Genomic DNA, 21,721 nt, shown 5'->3' with positions numbered 1-21,721 from the left:
TATAACTACATGCTAGAAGGCATTTGTTACAAAGGCAAAGTTGAATTAATTAAAACTGATAAATTTAATTTAATAATAGTAATAAGACAGGTAAAAGCTCCCAAACTCCTTTTGGACATAAGCAGCTAAAAGTAGATTCAGTCAAGCCTTTTGAGCGAGAAAGCCCTATCCCTCCACATGTCTCATTTCTAGCTATATCTGATATCTATTGTTTTCCTCTAAGTGCCAAAAAAATTTTATCTGTCCTCTATTAAGGTATCTTAGACGGGAGTTTAGACTTGATTTTAAGACTATGCAGGTATCGGGATCCCTGGGTGGCGCAGCGGTTTGGCGCCTGCCTTTGGCCCAGGGCGCGATCCTGGAGACCTGGGATCGAATCCCACATCGGGCTCCCGGTGCATGGAGCCTGCTTCTCCCTCTGCCTGTGTCTCTGCCTCTCTCTCTCTCACTGTGTGCCTATCATAAATAAATAAAAATTAAAAAAAAAAAAAAAAGACTATGCAGGTATCATATTCTTATTTATATACTATATTTTTTTGTTTATTTTAAGGTATAGAAAAAATGGTAGTAGTTAAATAAAATATCAGTCTTAAAGGATAAAACACCTTTTATAACTTCAGATTCGCGTTTGGAACAAAAGGTCAACATTTTATTTAAAAGTTTTTTTTAAGGACTTAATGACCTAGATAAACAATGCAAGCTTGCCTCAAGATTATCAATATTAGCCAAGGCCTACCAAGTCTGAAAGTAATTTCAAAGTTTTCAGGATGCTGGAGGATATATGCATTACCTATGACTTTTTAAAGGTCAAGTTAGTGGCAATAATTTTATCTACACATTTATAAGTTATTATATAAACTACTTACATATCTCAAATTATAGCCATAGGAAGTTATCTCAACAACTAACCTTATTGAATTCTCAGAAAACATTTGAGTTTGGCAAAATACAGCAAAATATTCCAGTTTAACTTAATATTAATTCATCATCCTCACTGAAATACAGAAAGCCTTTGAGCTTACTTGTTCTCCCGGAATAGAGAGTCCGTTGGGTCCCTGGGGGCCTGGGGGTCCCTGAGGGCCGGGAGGACCTGTATCTCCACGAGGGCCAGGAGGCCCCTAAAACACATAGGAGAGAAACAACCACAAAGTCATGTAATGACCATCCAGTGCTAATAATACCCAATTAGAAGCCTATCATCATAACTTTAAGACATCAATCACTTCTGTATGCATTTTAGAAATCTACATACCTATAAAAGCACTTATTAATGCCATTCCTTTCCTCCTTCTATTACTCACTAAAGAACATTTGAAAAGGGCAATAAATGCTCAAAAGCACTTAAATTTCCAAAAGTCCCATTAGAAGTAGATTCTTAAGAGAAGTAAAACACACTGAATATGATATATTCATGTATTTATATTCATGAATTCATATGAGATCAAAGCTTGAATTTCAGGGGATTGGACTTAGTGTAAGCTAGTCTTGATTTCTCTTTGACTTGGGCTTATTTCTGGGACTAATCCATTTATAAATGAAGCAAGAAAACAGATATTCACTAAGAAGATGCTCTGTGCTGGAGCTAGAGCTTCTTTGCAACATGTCCAGGTGGAAAAGGTGCATACTTGAGAGTCAGGGACCTGAGTTAGCATCCCAGCCTCACCCTTTCCTAAGTGGGTTAGCTTATCATTAGTAATATTATGACCAAAAGTACACATTATCTTCATAATAGACCTCCCTAATTAAACTTGAGTTGTTTATAAAGACTCCTAACTCTGGGAAATGAACTAGGGGTGGTGGAAGGGGAGGAGGGCGGGTGTTGGAGGGGAATGGGTGACGGGCACTGAGGCGGACACTTGACGGGATGAGCACTGGGTGTTTTTCTGTATGTTGGTAAATTGAACACCAATAAAAATTAATTTAAAAAATAAAATAAAATAAACTTGAGTTGTTTTATGGAAGACCAGTATGGACCTGGTAGAAAGGTGGCATACGTGGCCACTCAGCTCTTTCTCTGAGACAGGTGAAAAAAAAGCAGCACAACTGCTCCTGAAGCTCTCCAGCTTTCCAGCGGGACTCAGCTCCCTGTGGGTCTTCCAACTGATGTCTGAGTTATGCTCTGTGGCTCCATGTTGCAGCAGAACCCTTAGGTTCTTGGGCAGATTTCCTACATTGTAATTCCTACAGGAGTGAGCTGCCTTGGACAATTCTTTCTCTGGCTGGTCTAATCCATCATTTTGACAACCAGAGACAAGACATAAGTATTTATATACCTAAAGCACACTACACTTGCACTAATTTGCTCAAGCTCACATATCCCATTAGTGGAAATTTTAACAATCAGACTTCAACATATACATGGAATTTTAAATGCACTCTAAAATATACTTACAACTGCCCCGCTGATTCCTCTTTCACCTCTGGGACCTTTAGCACCAGGTCCTCCCTAAAATACATAGTAACAACACATTTCAGGGTAAAAATAAGGAAAGTAGGGAGACATTGATATATAGAAATTACTTCAAGAAGCAGTGTATTCTCCAGGCAATCAATACTTCTTTAGTTACTTACAAAATATTCAAGTGAATATTATATGTCATACAAATATGGGGAAAGAGAATTTTGAACCCTAGTACATTTTAAGTATCTCACTTTTACATTCTGAACTTTTCTTAATCATTAGCAAGTTTTGAAGTCTATTTGAAAATTGAGCTTTAACGAAAAAAAACAAGCATTACTTAAATACAGTAAGGAGAAAATTCTGTTTTGGAATTATACGAACGCATTCTTCAGAGAAAATAACATGCAAAAAGAAGAGTATCTTGATTCTCTCAGAATTTCAGAATGTATACTTTAATAACAGAAATTCAGAGTTCACTGAACAAAAAGGAAATAAATATGACAGTGACATCCAATAATATTATCTTATAATTAGAGGAGGGAAAATCCTTACTTCTCAAAAACATCTAAGTCATATCCAGGATATAATTTTATGATTACAAATATAAATAAGGTAAGTCACTGTTAATAAAAAATAAATAAATAAATGAAGGTAATTCCAGTGACATTTGATTCTGTGAATGAGGAGCTAATTCGTAATTAACCTAAAATCAATTTACATTATTTGCTATGATACAAGTATTATAAAATTTGGTGTTCTGAGAATCTCTGAGCGTTTCCTACATTAATTAGTCATTTTCTTGAAGGAGGCTAGTAGACCTTAGAGGTACCCTTCCATTCCACAAAACCACCAGGTTAGATGCTAGATTGACACAATCAAGGGGTTCCACACTGATAAATGAAGTCTATCACTGCAATCTACAATGGTGTGCCTTGTGCTTTCTTGGTCTCCTCTCCCCCATGAATAGACCTGGTCATAGACTTCTTCCTCAAATTATTCCAAACCCCTATATTTTCACCCAGAGTTTATAATATCATCACACATATAAATTTCCCTCCTTGCATGTTATTCTTATGATATGTCTACTATATAAGGTCTATATATCCTAGATTCTAAATAAGTTGTTCTGTATCAGCCTCTCAACCATGGCTCCATTACATACATACAAGAAGCTTTTAGGAGGTGTAAGAAATTTTCAAAATCATACGATTATAGATGAAAACCCAGATTCACATCTGTAAGAGCAAAGCTCCTGAATACTAGCCAGTATCATTCATTCCTACATGAAATGTGTTCAAATGTGTTTAAATTTTATTCTTGGCTTATTCCATTTTTTTGATCTTGAAACATACCACAGAAAATGGTCTGCAATTTAGCTTGTTCTGTCCTAGAAAATACAAATGGCTGGAAACATTTTATCCACTATATATTGGCAAAACAATGATCCCTCCAAAGACCTATGGAAAAACTAGGACTATTGCAGTTCCCTTACCGCAGGGCCCGGTGGACCTGGAGGTCCAACACTGTCCTGTGTACATGTGCAAGCATTTGGAAGAGCAGGGCATTTTGCTTCATCTCTCTGAAATTTTGAAAAAGAATATTTACCTATGAGTTGAGAGCAAAATGACTTCCAATCCTTCACCCCCCACTTACCTTACATACAAAAGGAAATTTATTTCTCAACCTGAAGAAATAATTTGTATTTATTACTGAAAATAGTCTTATGTTGAATCCTGTTAGAGAAACACTGAGTATTTCAGGTATCAATACCATTTCATTCAGAGTAAAATCTAAAATCCTTTCCATGGGCTACAAGGCCGTACATGTTCTGCAAATTAGCACCACCTTGTCCAACTCACTGCCTACCACTGCCACTCCCATTCATGTTGCTCCAGTCCCACTGACCTACTGAATATTTCTCAGATACTTAGGGCACTTTGTGACCTTAGGGCCTTTGCATGTACAGTCCCCTCTGACTGGAATGCTGTTTCTCTCTTATCCACATTGTCTGCACCTTCACTTCATCAGGCCTCGCTTATACCCCACCTTATCACTGAGGGCTGATGGGATTTCCCTGGTTCTCTATCCCTTCACCTGGATTAGTTCTGCATCATAGAGCTTTCTACTTTGTATTGTAGTATGTATCTACTTGTTAATTCTTTTCTCCCCCACAACACACACACACATACACACACACACACACACACACACACACAACTTCCACTAAAATATTCACTTTTCACTTCAATAGCCCAAACACATAAAATTCTACCTGGCTTATAATAAAGGTGCTCAATAAGTATTTGTTGAATAAATAACATACATTCATCATGGATGCATGCAGCTCATTGTTTGCCCAAAGCATCTAATCCATCATCACATTCAACTTTGTAACTATTACCACTTAAATAGATACAATGAGGGAAAACTATCATCTCACAAAGTAATATAGTTATGTCTACCATAAGCCCTAGGTATCCAGGAAAGCAATGGTTTTTATTCTGTACAATCCTGATATTTTACAAGCATTAGGAGGGCTCTGTAATAAGTAGATCTATCAAACATGCTGACTCAGCAGGACTTTTCTAACTACACACAACCACTCTGGCTGTTAGGGAGAATTTCCAGATGTGGTTTTGTGTATTCCTGGCTTTCAAAGGTAGGGTCACTGGCCTGAGCTGTGGTAGCAGATGAGCATGTGCATAATGTGTGTCCCTTAGCTCCATCCTAGAGACTCAGTTGTTGAGTGATACTTCCTCTCCTTGACCATCTGCATCCACATCCCTTATTCTGGGAGGACTATTATGGCCACGACACAATTCCATTCCCTTTTACTTACCCTAGAGGGAATATCACAGCATCTGTCTCTACTGGTCCACACCGGACTGCAAACAATATCGAAACTCTGGATTTGGAACTGTAAACAACCAACAGCAACATCAGCTAAAGACGCATGAAAAACATTTTATATTAACGTTTCCACATTTTAACTTTTGTCAATTTCTCACAAAGACTCTCTCAAGGGTTCAGACCCTTGAGAGCAACGTGATCCTTACTTCATAAGGAAAGAACATAAAAACCTATGCCTAAGGGAAAGAGAAGTTAAAGCAAAATGCATATGTGAAATTCCCACATCTGATTCACTTCCGTAGCGAAAATAAAATGCTTGATTAGAGCTGTGGATTTTTTAAAGAGAATATTAATTTCTTTAATTTAGAACTAAGACTTAATTTATTTAAGAATTTGACGACTATACACATTTAAATCAACTTTTTAGAGTCCATCCTTGCAGAAAAATGCTTCAGAAATTCCTTATTTATTCTAAAACTGATGCTTTTCTCTTCATAAATTCTTACCCGAGGGCTGGTTAGTAATTTTTATGATTACTCTCAGTTTAACTATTTCAATATAGTATATACTATCTTTCTACCTTTTAAAAACAAAGCTCCTTTGATGAAAAGGAAAAGATTGCTTGAATATACCCATCATTTTATAAACCTATTATAATTTTTCTTTAAAGAGCAAACCCAATCTTCAATAAAAAGTCTATGCATAAGCTTATTGAATCACTGTTGTACACCTAAAAGTAACATAACATTATGTGTTACCTATACTTCAATAAGCAAAAAGGAACATGCAAAGTGCTGATAAATCTTAGTAATCATTATCATCACTATTAATTTATAGGATTAAACACACTAACTATTCTATTAATCTCTAAAAAATTTTAAAAATTAATAAAATTAAAAGTCCAGGTGTTAATCACAATTTTAAAGTTTGCAGTATTTATTTCTACATTGTGGAATAAAAATTTCACTTGTGAATCTAAGAGAAGAAAATCCTGTCCAGGGAAGAAAGGAAAATTAAATAAATGCAATTAAAAAAATAATAATAGAAGCCAAAGATGTTAACCTTGCTTTTAGAACAATATTATGATTGACTGATATTTAGTAAGAACTTAATTAGCTTGATAAAGTGAAAATTCTACATTAAAATTTTTCTTACTACATAGCATTGTAAATATGGTTGGCATGCTCCTGCCTCAAGCTTGAGCTACTGCAAATTATTGAGTAATATGGTCAGTCAGCTGGCTATCCCACTACACTGATCTTCCTTCTGAGACAGACTCCTCTGTGAGAGAGCATAGGCTCTAGGACAACAGCCCGTGTCTGTGTCATTAGGTAATAAATGCTTAATGTCTTGAGTGCAAAAATTTGTATTAACAATTGCTATCTTTGAAGAACAGAAAATGAGCAATTTTAGATTTCACTGATTATCCTGGCAATTATTTGTGTTGTACTCTCCAACTTGATCCTGTTTCAAGATGACTACATGATGTTCTCTGGTGCTTTGACATCTTATTTTGTTTCTAGCAGTCAAGCACATTATTATGTTCTGTCAGTAGCATATTTCCTCAATGTAACTTTTTCAATGTTTCAGTCTAAGAAATTTGACAATTTAAAACTCACTGAGAAAAACAAAAAACAAAAAAACAACTCATTGGTTATTTTTAAAATGCTATTTCAATCTTAACACAAGGTATCGAGGAAAAAAATATGTTACTTACTGTGGCTGATTTTCTTTCCCCTTTAAGAAGTTTTCCAAGAATTTCATAACCATCAGTTGTAATATTTCCAGCTTCCTTGATATCTTTTTCTATAATTTCATAGCAGTCGATGTAAATCTTAACACTTTTTGAGGTCACTACGATATGAACCTAAAAAGATCATTTGTTTCCATTACAAAATTTCTACCCAAAAAAAATTTGGCTACCTTCTGCATATGTCAGATCACAGGTTAAAAAAATGTTCTTTATGTTATTCTTAACCCAAATCAAGTCCTAGACTAAAAATCCAAGCATCAGGCTGCAACATCAATGTCATTTATTAACAGCATCAAATTAAATGAGTCTTCATCCACATATACATGCATAATTTCCTATTTTCCCATGGGTACTCTTCCTGAGATGACTAAAGATGAGTAGTAGATGTGATGACTCCATTAACTATAAAGAACTATTCATATACAAGTTAAGAAATTATCAATATAATATTATACTCAGTAGAAAGAAGCCTCAAATGTTTTCCACTGATTTTGCTGAATTCCATTTTTAATTTGCTATTCCCTACCCTAATCTCAGTCAAAAAGAACTTGCACAGGGATGCCTGAGTGGCTCAGCGGTTGAGCATCTGCCTTTGGCTCAGGGCGTGATCCCGGATTCCCGGGGTCGAGTCCCACATTGGGTTCCTTGCATGGAGCCTGCTTCTCCTACCACTGCCTGTGTGTCTCAGCCTCTCTTTCTGTGTCGCTCATGAATAAATTAATAAAATCTTAAAAAAAAAAAAAGAACTTGCACGTCATACAGATTCCTAACATAGTAAAGAATTAGCACACATCTTCTACATTCAGTTCTTGTAATCAATAGACACAAGATTCTATTTCCTTATAAGGAAAGAATCTTATGTTGATTTATTTCTTATCTGATATTGAGGACACTCAGCACTTTAAATCTATTAGATAGATGGTTAACAAAACATTTGTATTTCAACAATGTAAGGAATGGCTGCAGGTAATCTTTGAGTTATAGTCATGACATAGTTTCCACTTATCACAGCACAAATACTCAAGTAAGTACTTGATGATTACTATGAAAAGTTTGGCTCTAAGTTAAAAGGAACAGAAATTCTCTTAAATGTTTTGAGTCAATAAGGATAAAGATAATCTCTGGAAATGTCTTTAAACAGTAAATATTTTTCCCATATAGAATCACCAGCAAAATGCTAATTTGGTACATCTCTAAGTTGTAAGTGTGAATTACATATGGATTGCTTTTATATAAAAATGATCGTAGCTTACTAAAAATAAATTTTAAATTTTCCCAGAACAATCTTCTAATACTGAATTCAAGAACATTGCATATGCATTCCCAAGATATTTATTATCTAATAAGAACTAAAACTTGGGGGGCTTGGGTCACTCAATTGGTTAAGCATCCACTCTCTATCTCAGCTCAGGTCTTAATCTCAGGGTCTTGAGTTCAAGTCCTGCATTGGGCTCCACATCCAGCTAAAAATAAAATAACTATTTGTTGGCTACTGTATGAACAATCTCAGGGCCAAAAATTCACAAAGTATTTGAAAAATTATAGTACCTCCCAAAATTATTTCAAAATCAAAAAGTTTAATTTGTAACAAAACTATTGCAAATGTCAGTCAATAGTACCCATAAAGAAACTCATGCTAAAAACATAGTTTGCTACAATCTCTTCAATATGTTTCATCAGTTTCAAAATCATGTATAAAACATTCAGAGTGGACTGTTCCAAGTACTTAGGGCCTATTTTCCAGCTGTGAAACATTTTTGGTCACAGAAAAGTAGAAAACAATAGGAACACTCTTATCAACTCATCTCCCTTCCCAAGCTCTGCCATTCCTTAAATCTTTATTTTTCATCTAATCCATTTTTGCTTCTTCTTATAAACTTCTCACTTGGAACAGAAATGGAACAGAGACACAAAAGTTTGTCCTTAAGAGAATCTTTAAGGAGCAACAGCTGTCTTCTATTCCCTATTTAAGTTCTTTTAACCTATCCACCCTCTCTCCCAAGAGCCCCCTGCATATCATTTTCATTAATTTCCTGCTATCAGGGTACCACTCCATCTTATCCAAAAGACTAAAGAAGTTTAGTTCCCAAATTAGATGGAAAATGAAAGAAAAGTGTTTGAATCTTTGGATCAGTAAATAATGTAAATAAACAATAGTGCCTGAACTTGGTTCTTGAACTGATGAGATCAATGAGAATAGGTTAAAAGAATGGGGTAGAGAAATGGAAGACAAAAAAGAGCATAGTGAAAAAGTAGAGGAGAAACTAAAAAAAGAAAGGTCTGAAAAAAGAAGGTAGAACTTTGAGGAAACAGAGCTTATCTGAAGGAAAAAGAAGAGTCATTACATAAAACCTAAAAACTTGTGTTCTATTTCTGGTGAGAAGTCCTTATTAATTGATTAATCAATTATGTTTTATCCAACAGAGATCTACATCCAAAGGGACTCCCTTCTTCAAGGCAAGCAAAGAAGGCAATGTCAAACAAATTATCATGATTTGTAATTAATGACTGTCACAATAGACCTCTGCAAAATACTGCCTTTTTTCCCTTAAGTAAAATGTATTTGATGAAAGTTGAAAATTTAAAAATAATAGTTTTTAAGTGGTTATCAGTTGGTTCACAGAAGACTAAGTCTCTAATATCTTCAATGGTATAGAAGGAAAAATAAAATAGTTCTTTTTAGCAAGTACTCAAATATAAGTTTAATGGGTATATCAATGAGCCAAAAAAGTTCATGAGAATTTAGCCAAATTCAACATCTATTATCAGATAAGAAGCAGTTGAGGCTAATATTTGTCAAACTAGAATTTGCTTTCCCAGTGAGGCATTTATTTTACTGTACTTCATCATGGAAATCTGTAAACTGTTAAGTAGATATGCCATTATACTCAGAGACATTTGTTTTTCCTTCATTGTTTTTTTTTTCTTCTCATTAATGTTCACATTGAAGCCGCTTTGAGCTCCATGAGGAGAGAGTCCCTTGCGATCCTTAGGAAGAATGATTGATCAATAAGAAAAACATTCTGGAAAGAAACCAAGATTCTCAGGAATAGAATCTGCAAGAAATCTAGCTAAACTACTCAAGCACAGGAAAGTCTGATTTTCACTTGAGAATCAGACTGAACTGGAAATATTTGTCTTCTGTGCACAGGGACTAATTTTCTGAGTGCCATACTGTTACCCAAATGGTATTCCTCCTGTTAATTCAATCCAATGGATGAAGGAATACCATTAGAAAGTCCATTCCTGAACTAGACAGTTCTTTTCATTTCTAATGCTCTCAACTTTAGTGCTTGTCAATTAATCATTCTTTAGAAATGTGATATAAAGTTTGTGTTATCCTATGATGTTGATTATACAAAAAATTAATGAAGATCAACAAGAATAAACAATCCCCTAAGAATGCATCTTAGAACTCCTAATAATTTTAGAGAATTTATGTGTGTTCATTGAAAAGTTAATCTTATAAATATTTATACTAATTATTAATAATCATAACTTTTGGACTAGCATGTTTGTAACTTGTCAACGAATAAGCAAGCAGAAGCAGCTTACTGTGCTCTGTAAAAGAATAATTTTATCAAATAAAATACAATCCACAGAAATTAAGCTTTTGAAATGAAAGGACATAAAGAAAATAAAATGGTAGGTAGAAAAAATAAGCATACAATACTATATATACTACATGACTCACATTTTGAAAAAATATAAGCATTGAAAATGTTGGTACCATTTATCTCTTTATTAGAATTATTGTTTTATTTTAAATATCTTGAATTAATCAAATTCTCTAAAATAAGATTGTTTTTAAAAGACAGCTATGTTTCTACCAATTTAACATGACATTTTAACAGATAACAAATTGGTTTAAATTTTTAAGTCATATTTTTTCTATAAATAACCAGATAATTTTATGTTTTTACCTTGTGAAAACTTCCATAGAATAATGTCTTCACTTCATCTGTGTCAAATGTAACAGTTTGCACCTCACCTCTTATATCCTTGTTAAAGAATGACAATGTCTTGCTAGAAGCTGTAACCAACACATAATTGTTATTAAGTCACAAGCATGGTATGCTTTATGTTGAAAGTATTAACAAATAATTCTTGTTAGAGAGATTTCTAAAATAGTCAATCATTTAGGTTGAGATAAAATGTAATTAGAATATTTACTGATATATTTTTAAAATTTTAAACACAAAAGTATATATCAAGTAAATATATATGTATATATTCAGAAGGTTCTTTAAAAGAAGTAAAGAGAAAACATAATCAAAAATATGTATGCATGTGCCTTAAAATAAGATAACAATCCTTACGATCTGCAATCACTCCAACTTGTGGTTTGTAGTCCCTATCTGTGATTTGCCAAATTGCAAAAGGGTCACTGGGAGTTTCTGGGAGAAGTCTGAACAATAATATAATCGTGTATGAAGAAGGGAGTCCATTTGGATGTAGATCCCTGTTGGATAAAACATAATTGATTAATTAATTAATAAGGACTTCTCACCAGAAATAGAGAATATTTTAAATCTTTGTACAATAATCTCATTATCAGTAGTATTAGAATCCATTCATAATAATCTGGCTGCATATGAGAAGAGAAAAAATTGGGGAAACATCAAAAGAACAAACACGAGATATCCATTATGTAAGTCCTTAACAGATTATTTACAATCTGCTAAGGGCACAAAAGTCTGAGAAATTGCCCAATGGTCTTTCATCCCATACTATTAATAACTGTTAATATCCTAATTTTTTCTAAACACAAAGATGATTATAAAATTACATAATTTTATAGAGTGATAAACATTGTATATATGGATGTAATTTAAAGAGAATGAATCTTACTAAATATACTTCATTTCCAATGTCAGGGGTATGAAATCATAAGTCACATGGTTTAAGGTTTTAATTTCTCCTTCCCTACTTCTAATAGTTTTTACACTTCCAAATTCCTCCCTTGAAATCAAATAAATCACATAATCTCCAGAAGCTTACATGTTCCCCCAAAATAAAACCAATAATAAATGTTAAGGCCATGTACATGTGCAATCGTTTAGTGATGATAAAGGATGTGATTCAATTAAAAGGAAGTGTTTCTTGGCTCTGAGACTATTAGACAATGTGATCCCGTGTGTTCTTCCCGAGTTGAGTCAGTCATTGTTTTGGGGGAACCTTTGAAGCAGGATTAATGGTTTGCTCTCTGAGACCATTTAACAATACTTTATTCCTAAAGGTAGCGAAAAGGCTTTAATTATCAACTCTTGGACAGAAAAGAAGTTATTCCTCCACAAATTTTGACAGAAGGCACAGAATGTCTCTTGAGGTTTCACTTCTTGGTAGCACACCACTAGTGCATCTGGAATACAATGCTGCCCTGCTTCTTGCAACATACGTCTGGGCAAGCTGATGTGATGCCTTTTGTACTTGCAAAAACCTACTATTTTCATAATATTCCATGTTAAAAATGATATCTCCTCCATATTAATTCATCTCTCGCCCAGTCCGTTTCCCTCTTTCCTCAGTTAATGAGTGCTTATGAAAAAAAAATTAATTGTACCCATGCTTTTCTTTTAGCTTCTTTCAGCCACAAGTTCTGACTCTTAAGAACACAATAGGCTGTCATAAGTTAAAATGTAGGAATTCTATCTGGTGGTGACTGGAAGTTAAACACTGGGAATTAAGGTTCACTGACAAACCTAAAGCTGCGAACCAACATGGTTAACCATAAAAGAGTTAGGAACTTACAATGTGGTCAAACTACAACAGTATGATCTGTGCTTTCTTAAAAGAAATTAGCTTTGGTTTCAGTCTGGATTTTCCATCAGCTTTCCCAGAGCATTTCGAATTTCAGACATCATTTTCTGACCCTGCCCTAAGTTTCTAAAGGCTTTATTTCTTCTTGTTCTTTTTTCTCCATAAGCTGCCAAACACATATTTTCAACAGTAAAGTGTTTTAATTCTAATGAATTCAAAAATACATATTTTAGTTATGATACCCAGGTGCAAACTTTCATGAAGTAAAATAACAACAGCTAGAGCTGCCCAACAGATTGCCAGAGCATTGGCCAATAAAAACTAACCACTGCCTGTCTGATCTTGGACAAGCAAAACGGCCACAATATTTCATCTTCTGGAGATCTGAAACACTAAAAAGAATGCCGGCTCGCATTCTACCCTTACTCCATTCAGTCCTTCTGCACCACAGGGAGAAATGTGCAGAATAATTCATTTCCTGTTTAAACAGCCTCCTTTAGAAGAAGCCTTAAATCTACAATCCTAGCCTTATACAAGGTCTATAATCCGTAATACTACAGGACCAAGATAAGATTCTTGGGTCTGAGAATAGCAAGGTTTGAGTCCTAGTCCCCTGTGTGACCTGATGGAGGACATTTAACCCAGCTGTATTTAAGGAAATGAAACTAAATCATCGATAGGAGACCTCTGACAATTGTAAAGTTTCTAGATTTTAAGAAGTGGGCAAAAATTCTAAGAACCTCAAAAAAGTGTCAGGTCCATTATAAGAGAAGGAACCTCCAGGTTGTCACACTTACGCTGTAGGCTGGTTCACAAAAGCATTCTTCTGAAGCTTGTAAGCTGAGTAGCTGGGGAAAGACCCTGACTCCAAAGAGACTCCTGGTACAGAAGCAAAATTCTTTTCTGTCAGGTTGTATGCTTCAAGCATCTTAAAACCTTTACATAAAAAAGGCAAATATTAAAATGAGGTCATTTTAATAATTTTATTGCTTAAATCCTGAAATAAATTTGTCCAAGGGTATAAATGCTTACCTGGTGAGGTGTAGCCATCCAAATAAATGAGAGGACAACCTGCAATGTACAGTGTTCTTTAAGTATCATCAACATGATATACAAATATTATATACACACAGAAGCCAGTCATGTCTGGGTGACGGACACTGAGGGGGGCACTTGACAGAATGAGCACTGGATATTATGCTATATGTTGACAAATTTAACTCCAATAAAAAAAATTTTTTAAAGAAGCCAGTCATGTACATATATCAAGTAATTTTTCATTCATTTATAAAAAATAACGCCTTTTATAAGTTATCCTTTGTACACTTCCTTTGTGTAGGAGAAATTCTAAGACTGACTAGTATAATCAGTGTTTTCTGAAATTTCTCCAGTACTAGTGGGAATTTTGCAATGTCCTTATGAATAGCAAAGTAGAATTAAAGGATTTTAATAAAGAATTTAATAAATCAAAATAGAATTTAAAAGAATCAAATATTCAGATGTTCTTCAATAGATTAAATAAATTTTCTCCCAAGGGATTTTAAATTTATACAAATTTGATTCTTAAATTTATAATATTTGATTCTTATAAATTCTTAAATTTATACAAAGGCATAATTTGCCAAGTCCAAAAGTACTTCCAGACCCACGTCCACCAGCACAGCTCCATTCTGAGCTTTAGCTGTAAGTTCTCAGAGTAAACCACTAATATTTGTTTACTACTGCCACCTCTAACCACAGCTCTGAGTTTTTAGTAATGTTTAATAGGGGGGAACTATAACACTTGTAAAGCATAGCCCTCCATAGGATTGGTGGTCTATACTAGCCACAAAACTGTCTCCATAATATCCCAGGAATCAGCAGGAATGGATGGAGAAGAGGATACATTGATTTGAATAATTAATCTTTGGTCCTTCACTGTATTTTAAAAGCTGAAGTCTTGGCAAAAACAAAAATCTACACCCAAAAAGGCAAATGAGAACCAAATGGAGTGCACACGCAAAAGTCAGTGTTTTCATTGCTCCCTTGAAGCACGGATGTTGACAGAACAAATACCAATTGATTACTAATAGGGAAAACCTTCATCTCACAGAAGTGCTTCTATAAATGCATTTCTAAGCTGAAGATTAATTTACTCAAATGTCATAGCATTGGGATGGTGGGAAAAGGATACATTAAAACATTTCATTTCCATACAAGGAATATTACATCCTCAAAGCTAAAAGCAGACCTCTGACAAACACACATTTAGCATGATATCAATAGGAACAATGATTCATCAGGTTCCCAAGTGATTTCCCAGAATCTATTTATGCACAGACTTGATCCCATATAGGACAGACAGTTGTCCACTAAGTAGTTATCTTCCAAAACAGGGAAGATTCTGGATCCATTTGGACCAGGACTTACTTGAAGTAGCAGTTTCACAGACAAATGTAATGAGGTTGTCCTCAATCTTCTCAAAAGATTCAAAGTCATCAACAATGAACACGTGCCGTTCACTTGGTTTGCTGGCAATGTTGGCAAGCTCATTGTAGTCAACGTCAGCCACTCCAACTACAAAGACACTGAACCCTGCAAAGCAGTGTTCGAGAGCAAATTACAGACCCCCTGTTCCATCCTTTATTGGGTAAGCAATTCAAAATAAAATCCTTTCAGAAATGATGCTATATTTTCTTAGTAGAGTATATGCGGCAAGTCCTTTCCATTGACATAAACTCTCTTTAATAAATATGTACTTTTTCCAGGTCTTCCTGTTTTCTGGCCTAGAAAACTCAATTAATTGGGGTTCCTAAAATAAAATCCTAACAATTAAGAGAAGCACATTTTAACAGCAGAAAGACTTAATGTGGTGCAAGTTTCCTTCCAGAGATCCACAGGCCTGATATGCCCACCCATTCTACAGCCCTCTTGGGCACCATTAACATTTTAAACGTATGCAATTCAGAAACGACTCATTTAAAATTTGAGTTCTTGAAACCAATATTCTTAACAAACTCAGGCTCAAAGGCAGCACTCTGGCCAATTTTAAAATGGAATCAACAATTCCCACTGGCAATAAACTTTCATTTATTTAGGCTAATACAAATAAACAAAGACCTCACTCCAAAAGCTTAATTTGAAAGTAGAAAAAATAGACTATATAAGAAATTAGTTCTCTAATGAGATACACATAAGGTAACTTGAACAAGTATTGATAACTCCAAACTTAAATCAGCCAAAAGCCCAAAATATGTAGGTGTCTGCTTAAAATGTATAACATAAAGGCAAATTTTTATTAAAAAAAAAAAAACAGTCAGTGCAGAGAACAATCTGTATTGAGAGAAGACAATATGACTTAGCACTAATCGTGACTCATACTTTGGCCAAAGAATCAGTATGTGCAGATGACAAATTCCATATAACAAAGTATTTTGTAATTTACTGCAGTAGATCATGCACAAAATAGAATTCTCTCCAAAATATGTTAACCTTGGACTCTGCCTGGCAGTTGGGATTCAGGAGTGTAGAGGGTGTGAATGCAAGTCAGATCTACTTCCCTCTCTAGTAATCCTAGAAAATGAACCCAAAGGACAGTGTTGCCAGGAGGTTCTCGAGATATTTGATTTTCAAGGTCTACCCCCAAAGATGTCTTCTGAGGCCTCACTACACCTCCCTTCACTGGATGTCAAAGGACGTGCTAAAGCTAAATTCTTCCCTATGTTTCTCCTTGCACAGGGACCCAGCATCAAAATTCACTTCTGTTCTGGCAGGAAGCCTGCTCTAGGCCCACTCTATTACTGCATTCTGTAGCCTTTCAGCCACTATGGGAAAATGCAGTTTGCTCTTTTATCTACCCCAAGCCACATCTTCAACAAAGATATACACCATGTCCTTTTTGAGAGATTGCTAAACTATCCATGATTAAACATAAACTAACATTTCAGGGGTATGGAGTACAGGATAAAACAGGAACAATAAAGCCAAATAAGAAGTTGCATCTTTTGCCATCATTCCTGAACATGTAAAATTGTTAAGAAAGGGAGTGTAATCACTAGACTTTAAACTCATGCCTGTGCTTACCTGACTGCTGGATGACCAAAGCTGCCTTCTTAACCTCATCCTGTGACCGGCCATCTGTGACCACCACCAGCACCTTGGGGACATTCTTCCTCATGCCGCTCTCCCAGGTCAAGACCTTCTCCTTGATAAATGTGAGAGCCTTGCCTAGAGAGTGTTGCATGGAACATTTTAGTATCAGTTCAGTGAAAACTACCCAAGTGTCATTAGTCACACTCAACAGACAAGAATCTGAATATGAAAATATGATAATACACTCAGTTCCACCTCAGTCCAAACGCTTTGGGGAGTGAAGATCTACGTACACTTTGATTAACCGTACCTGTTCTTGTGTTTCCTCCTCTGTATCTAATATTCTGGAGGGCCCCCAAGGCTTGGGCCTTGTCATTATATGTGTTCAACTTGAACTCAGACTTGACCTCATCACTGTACTGCACAAACGAGACCTGAAAGGAAACATGATTGGTGGTGAGGTTATGATGCCTCTTTTTATATTTTAATTTCCCAGTGACGACTCCTGCTGTTTAATGGGGAAAAGAAGTGTCTTGGATCTCACAGACTATTATAAACTCTTCATAGCTAGTATTATAGCACTGACTACTGTCATCTCATTCAATTCTCTCATTTCTAATCTTCAGTGAAATTGTCATTACTATCAACATTGTAAAAATGCTGTGTTCCAATGGTATTGGAAAATACCTAAATCCTTTTTCTAGGATTTAGGAAGGGTTGAGTAAAGCTAGGGAAGAATGAGGTCCCAGGATTAGAAATGAGAACACACCATCTTGAACTCAAATGCTGGCTAAGCAACTGGTTCTCAGCCAACTACTTCTTCTCACTAACTGCATCCACTCTTCATGGTAATATTAAAGTGCTACGTATGTGATAATAATCATCACTCACCACAAAATTAGTAACAGTATAATTTACTGGAAAGAGTACAGGCTTCATAGTAAGAATTCAAGGGGTTCAAATCCTGGCTCTGCCAATTAGAAGCTATGTGACACAGGACAAGTTCTCCACATCTCTGGGATTTTGTTTCCATATCAGTAAAATGGAGATGATCATACTTACTTTATAGAGTTGTTTTGAGGGCTAACAATCATGTATATAAAATAGCTGGCACATAGAAGTTAATAAAATACAGTACTTATTTTTTACTTTTTATTAGAAATCTCAATTTCTAAAAGGATGAAAAATGGCTTAGCTACTAACATATTAAATTAAGACTAATTAGCTTCATTTTTTTACTTTTCTCGGGCCGGAAAAGTGTTCACAGGATTATTTGGGGATTTGAAACTTAGTACATTCTATAAAATAAGTGATTCGCTTATGAAATTATTTGTGGCTTATGTCAAAATCTCTTATTTTCATAATCTAAGATGCCACAATGGCCAAGTATGAAATGCCACACACCCACTCCAGTTACTATTCATCACTTAGTCCTCTAACTTAACAGGGTATGACAATCACAATCCATTTAGTTTCCAGAACACTAGATGACCTTTTATGGAAATGTATCATTGTCGGAAGTCTTAAGCAGGAAGTCAGAGTAGGAATGCCCCAACGTCTCCAAAAAGAGTATCATCTAGACAAGAGAATACCTAGAGGAGGTTTATTTCTCTATTTGTCATTTACACCCAACTCCTTCCCAAAAACACAAGCATAAAGAAAATAGTAAATAACAGAACTCAAAACATAGTTTATACTGAAAAGCTTTTCTACTTGAAAACAAATATTCAAAGGAAATAGCAAGACATTACGAATGAATAGCCACCTATGAAACAGTACCCACCTGAATTCCAGCAGGGCTAATTTCATCAAAGGCTCCCACAGTATTGAAGATGAATTTTACAACTTTGTTAAAATTATCATCCCCGATACTCCAGGAGGCATCAGTCAAGAATACAATATCTGCCTTGGCCCCTTTGCATACTGGGGGAAAAAACAAAGAACCCCAACTCTCGTGAATTTTTTCATTCAAATGAAATTACAAAACTGAGAAATGTAGCCTAACACCCCGCTACTCAAAGTGTAGTTCAGCAGCAACAGCATCTCCTGGGAGCTTCTTAGAAATGCAGAATCCCGGGCACTACCCCAGACCTCCTGAATCAGATTAGCAACAACAAGATACCCAGACAAATTACATGCAAAACAAAGTTTGAGAAGCACTAGTCTAACTGGCCCTCAATTTCTGCTCTAAAATTACTCCATCTAAGCTTAGATCCATAATCCAAACATATGCTCTTTCCTCATGGAACTGTTTTGAGTGGCTTCAAGTAATAGATGAGGATGAAATCAAATGAAAACCAACAATGTTCAGAATTTAAGAAAAGCCATCAAAAAAAAAAAAAGCCATCCGTGGATCTGGAGATTTTGTATATAATTATCAAAGATTTGGTGCAAATAAAGTGTCTTTTCATTTTAAATTAGGCCACTAGAATTATACAGATGGAGGAAAGGGAAAGAATAATGTCTTTGATTTGAATTTTCACACTTGGAGGGTTAAAAATAATTAAAATTTTAGTATATAAAATCTTAACATGCGAAATAAACAGCACCAACAGTGAACTGTTATGTCAACTGTGGACTGTGGATGAAAATGATCTGTCAATATAGGCTCATAAACTGTAGGAAATGCACCACTCAGGTGCTGGATATTGATGCTGGATCAGGCTGTGGGGTAGGTTATATACAGTACTCCATGTATTTTCAGTTCAATTTTGCTGTGAGCCCAAGACTGCTTTAAAAAGTAGAATCTATTAAGAACAAATATTTAACATTTTTAAGCCAAGTTTATTTACTGAATTTCTGTCAATAGTCTAATTTAAAGAAATCCATTATTATTTTACCTTGTAATAATACTATTTGCCCTGCATAATATTATTTTGTCCTATAAGAAAACAATTTGTATCTTTAATTTTATTTATTTCATAAGTTTAATAAAGTTGTAGCATTCTAGAACTTCTAAGACAAAAGAAAAATAATTTTAAAATCTGAAATTCTAATTAAATTTAAATTTTAAATTTTTTTTTAAAAAAAAGAAAAAATCTGAAATTCTTTCAGTTAAATGCTGGAAACAGAATGTGAAGAAAGACTAAAACAGTAGCTAATTATCTGATAAAACACTGAGAATTGCCCCAGATTACTGAGAGACCTGTCCCATTAGCTCAGTATATCTTTTTGCCAGTTCACTACAAGTGACAATTATGTCTCAAACTTCAGTGAATGGACATTTTTTAGCTTCGTGCAATCCAGAGCAGAAGCCAGGAATTCCAAAGCCAAAGGCCCCAGGGGTAAGTTGAAGATACGGCCAAAATGGTACACAGTGCCTTTTGAGGCTAGCACCCAGGAGACAGAAGTGCCCACCATGTGACTATGGAATACGGAGAGTATCACTAAACATTAATCTGCAAAATTGAGGAAACAGAGTTCCAAACAAAGAACTATTGTTTATGACTGATTTCATACACGCCAAATATGCCAAAACAATTACTGGCAATCTTTTTTGTTTTTTTAATCGAAAAACTCTTCAGCAAGAAGAGTACATCAAAAACACCCTGTATTAATTGGCAATAGTGTAGAGCCTCCATAAATCCCTATCAGCAGCTCCACTTACCATCCCGGGCCGGTGGGATTGTAGGAGGGGGAGGAGGTGTGGGTGGCTCCGTAGGGGCTTCTGTTGGTTTTACAGCTAGAATTTAAAAAATGGTAATTAGAAGAATATAACCTGTGCAAATTTCATATCATGGGAAGTACATTTTAAGAGCAATTTCAGTCCTAGATATCAAATCAAGTATCATTGGCCCTCATAGATTATTTTATCCAAATTTGGTATCATTACTAATCATTCAAACATGGACTACAGCTGTGAAAAGCAAAACCACGATTCAAAGGATGGATGAAAGGCCTTCAAATAGGATCAAATGAGTAAAAGTCAACAGCGTGCATATTCACCTGCTCACTGCCAGCTAGAACCGTGTCTCCCTCCTGCACCTCTTTCCTTAAAAATAACACCAACTCTGTAACAGGGTCAGCATGGACTTGCTGTAGAAAAAGGTCCTGAACCAACCACAGGCTCCTTCTTCATGAATCTGCCATCATTATAATCATTACTGTGGAGAAGTGCCTACATAGGAGAGACACTTACATCTCCCACACCTAGAACATTCTATCCTGAAGCTTTACAGAGACTTCCAGATTACTCAAAAACTTACTGGTATGTTCCTTGACAGAGACTCCTGGCCCCTCGAGATTTGGTGTCTGCACAAAAACGGTGACGCCATAATCAGCTTCTGGTGAAAGACCAGTGAAGCAGTGACTGGTTTCTGATCCACGCACTGTAATTTCTTGTCCTCTGGTTCCTGATTATGACAACAAAGGAAAAAGCCAGTGTTACCATCAATTATACTTAAAGATATTTTTATATATCATTTCGTAGAGAGAAGGCATCTCCTTTACTGAAGTTTAAAATGTTGCTACTATGTGCTCCAGTTCTTACTATTTTTCATTTTTTAGGTTTTTTGTTTGTTTGTTTTTGTTTTTTGTTTTGTTTTTGTTTTTTTTGGGGGGGGTTGTTTTTTGGGGGGGTTTTTTGGCACACATACCATCTGCGGGGCTTAGTTTTAGCCTGTAGGAGGTGGCTGCCCGGTGAGCTGACCATCTAACACAGAATGTATCCCACCCAATCTGGTAGGTTTTCAGATCTGTCACATTTAAATACACTACAAAATAAAGAAAAAAAGAAATAGATTTACTTCACAAATAAAGACAAAAAAGCATACTTTTAATCATAACACAAAATTGAAACTTCCACTGTGGCTGAAAATAAAAAGCCTAAATTTTTAGTATGTCTCCTTGTAAGAAACACACAGGAAAGATACATGGAAATATAGTAC

The 21,721-nt window shown here is 35.2% G+C and overlaps 1 protein-coding gene across 4 annotated transcripts in view; it reads right to left on the bottom strand.

Moving 5' to 3' along the window:
* The window catches only part of COL12A1 (collagen type XII alpha 1 chain), a 116,569-nt gene that overhangs the window by 17,256 nt on the left and 77,592 nt on the right, over positions 1-21,721 (bottom strand). For all 4 annotated transcript variants that reach the window (XM_041762257.1, XM_041762277.1, XM_041762286.1 and 1 more), the window contains 16 exons: positions 21,431-21,547; positions 21,041-21,187; positions 20,443-20,517; positions 18,619-18,758; positions 17,146-17,269; positions 16,827-16,970; positions 15,174-15,338; positions 13,797-13,835; positions 13,562-13,700; positions 11,324-11,466; positions 10,928-11,037; positions 6,969-7,118; positions 5,241-5,318; positions 3,894-3,980; positions 2,393-2,446; positions 1,023-1,118 (listed from right to left, as the gene is read on the bottom strand). In XM_041762257.1, coding sequence (XP_041618191.1) covers positions 1,023-1,118; positions 2,393-2,446; positions 3,894-3,980; positions 5,241-5,318; positions 6,969-7,118; positions 10,928-11,037; positions 11,324-11,466; positions 13,562-13,700; positions 13,797-13,835; positions 15,174-15,338; positions 16,827-16,970; positions 17,146-17,269; positions 18,619-18,758; positions 20,443-20,517; positions 21,041-21,187; positions 21,431-21,547 — 1,808 coding nt within the window. The remainder of the gene's footprint in view (positions 1-1,022; positions 1,119-2,392; positions 2,447-3,893; positions 3,981-5,240; positions 5,319-6,968; positions 7,119-10,927; positions 11,038-11,323; positions 11,467-13,561; positions 13,701-13,796; positions 13,836-15,173; positions 15,339-16,826; positions 16,971-17,145; positions 17,270-18,618; positions 18,759-20,442; positions 20,518-21,040; positions 21,188-21,430; positions 21,548-21,721) is intronic.

The sequence above is a fragment of the Vulpes lagopus genome, chromosome 1 (assembly GCF_018345385.1).
Source record: "Vulpes lagopus strain Blue_001 chromosome 1, ASM1834538v1, whole genome shotgun sequence".
NCBI lineage: Eukaryota > Metazoa > Chordata > Mammalia > Carnivora > Canidae > Vulpes > Vulpes lagopus.
This window is presented reverse-complemented; position numbering and strand designations above follow the sequence as displayed.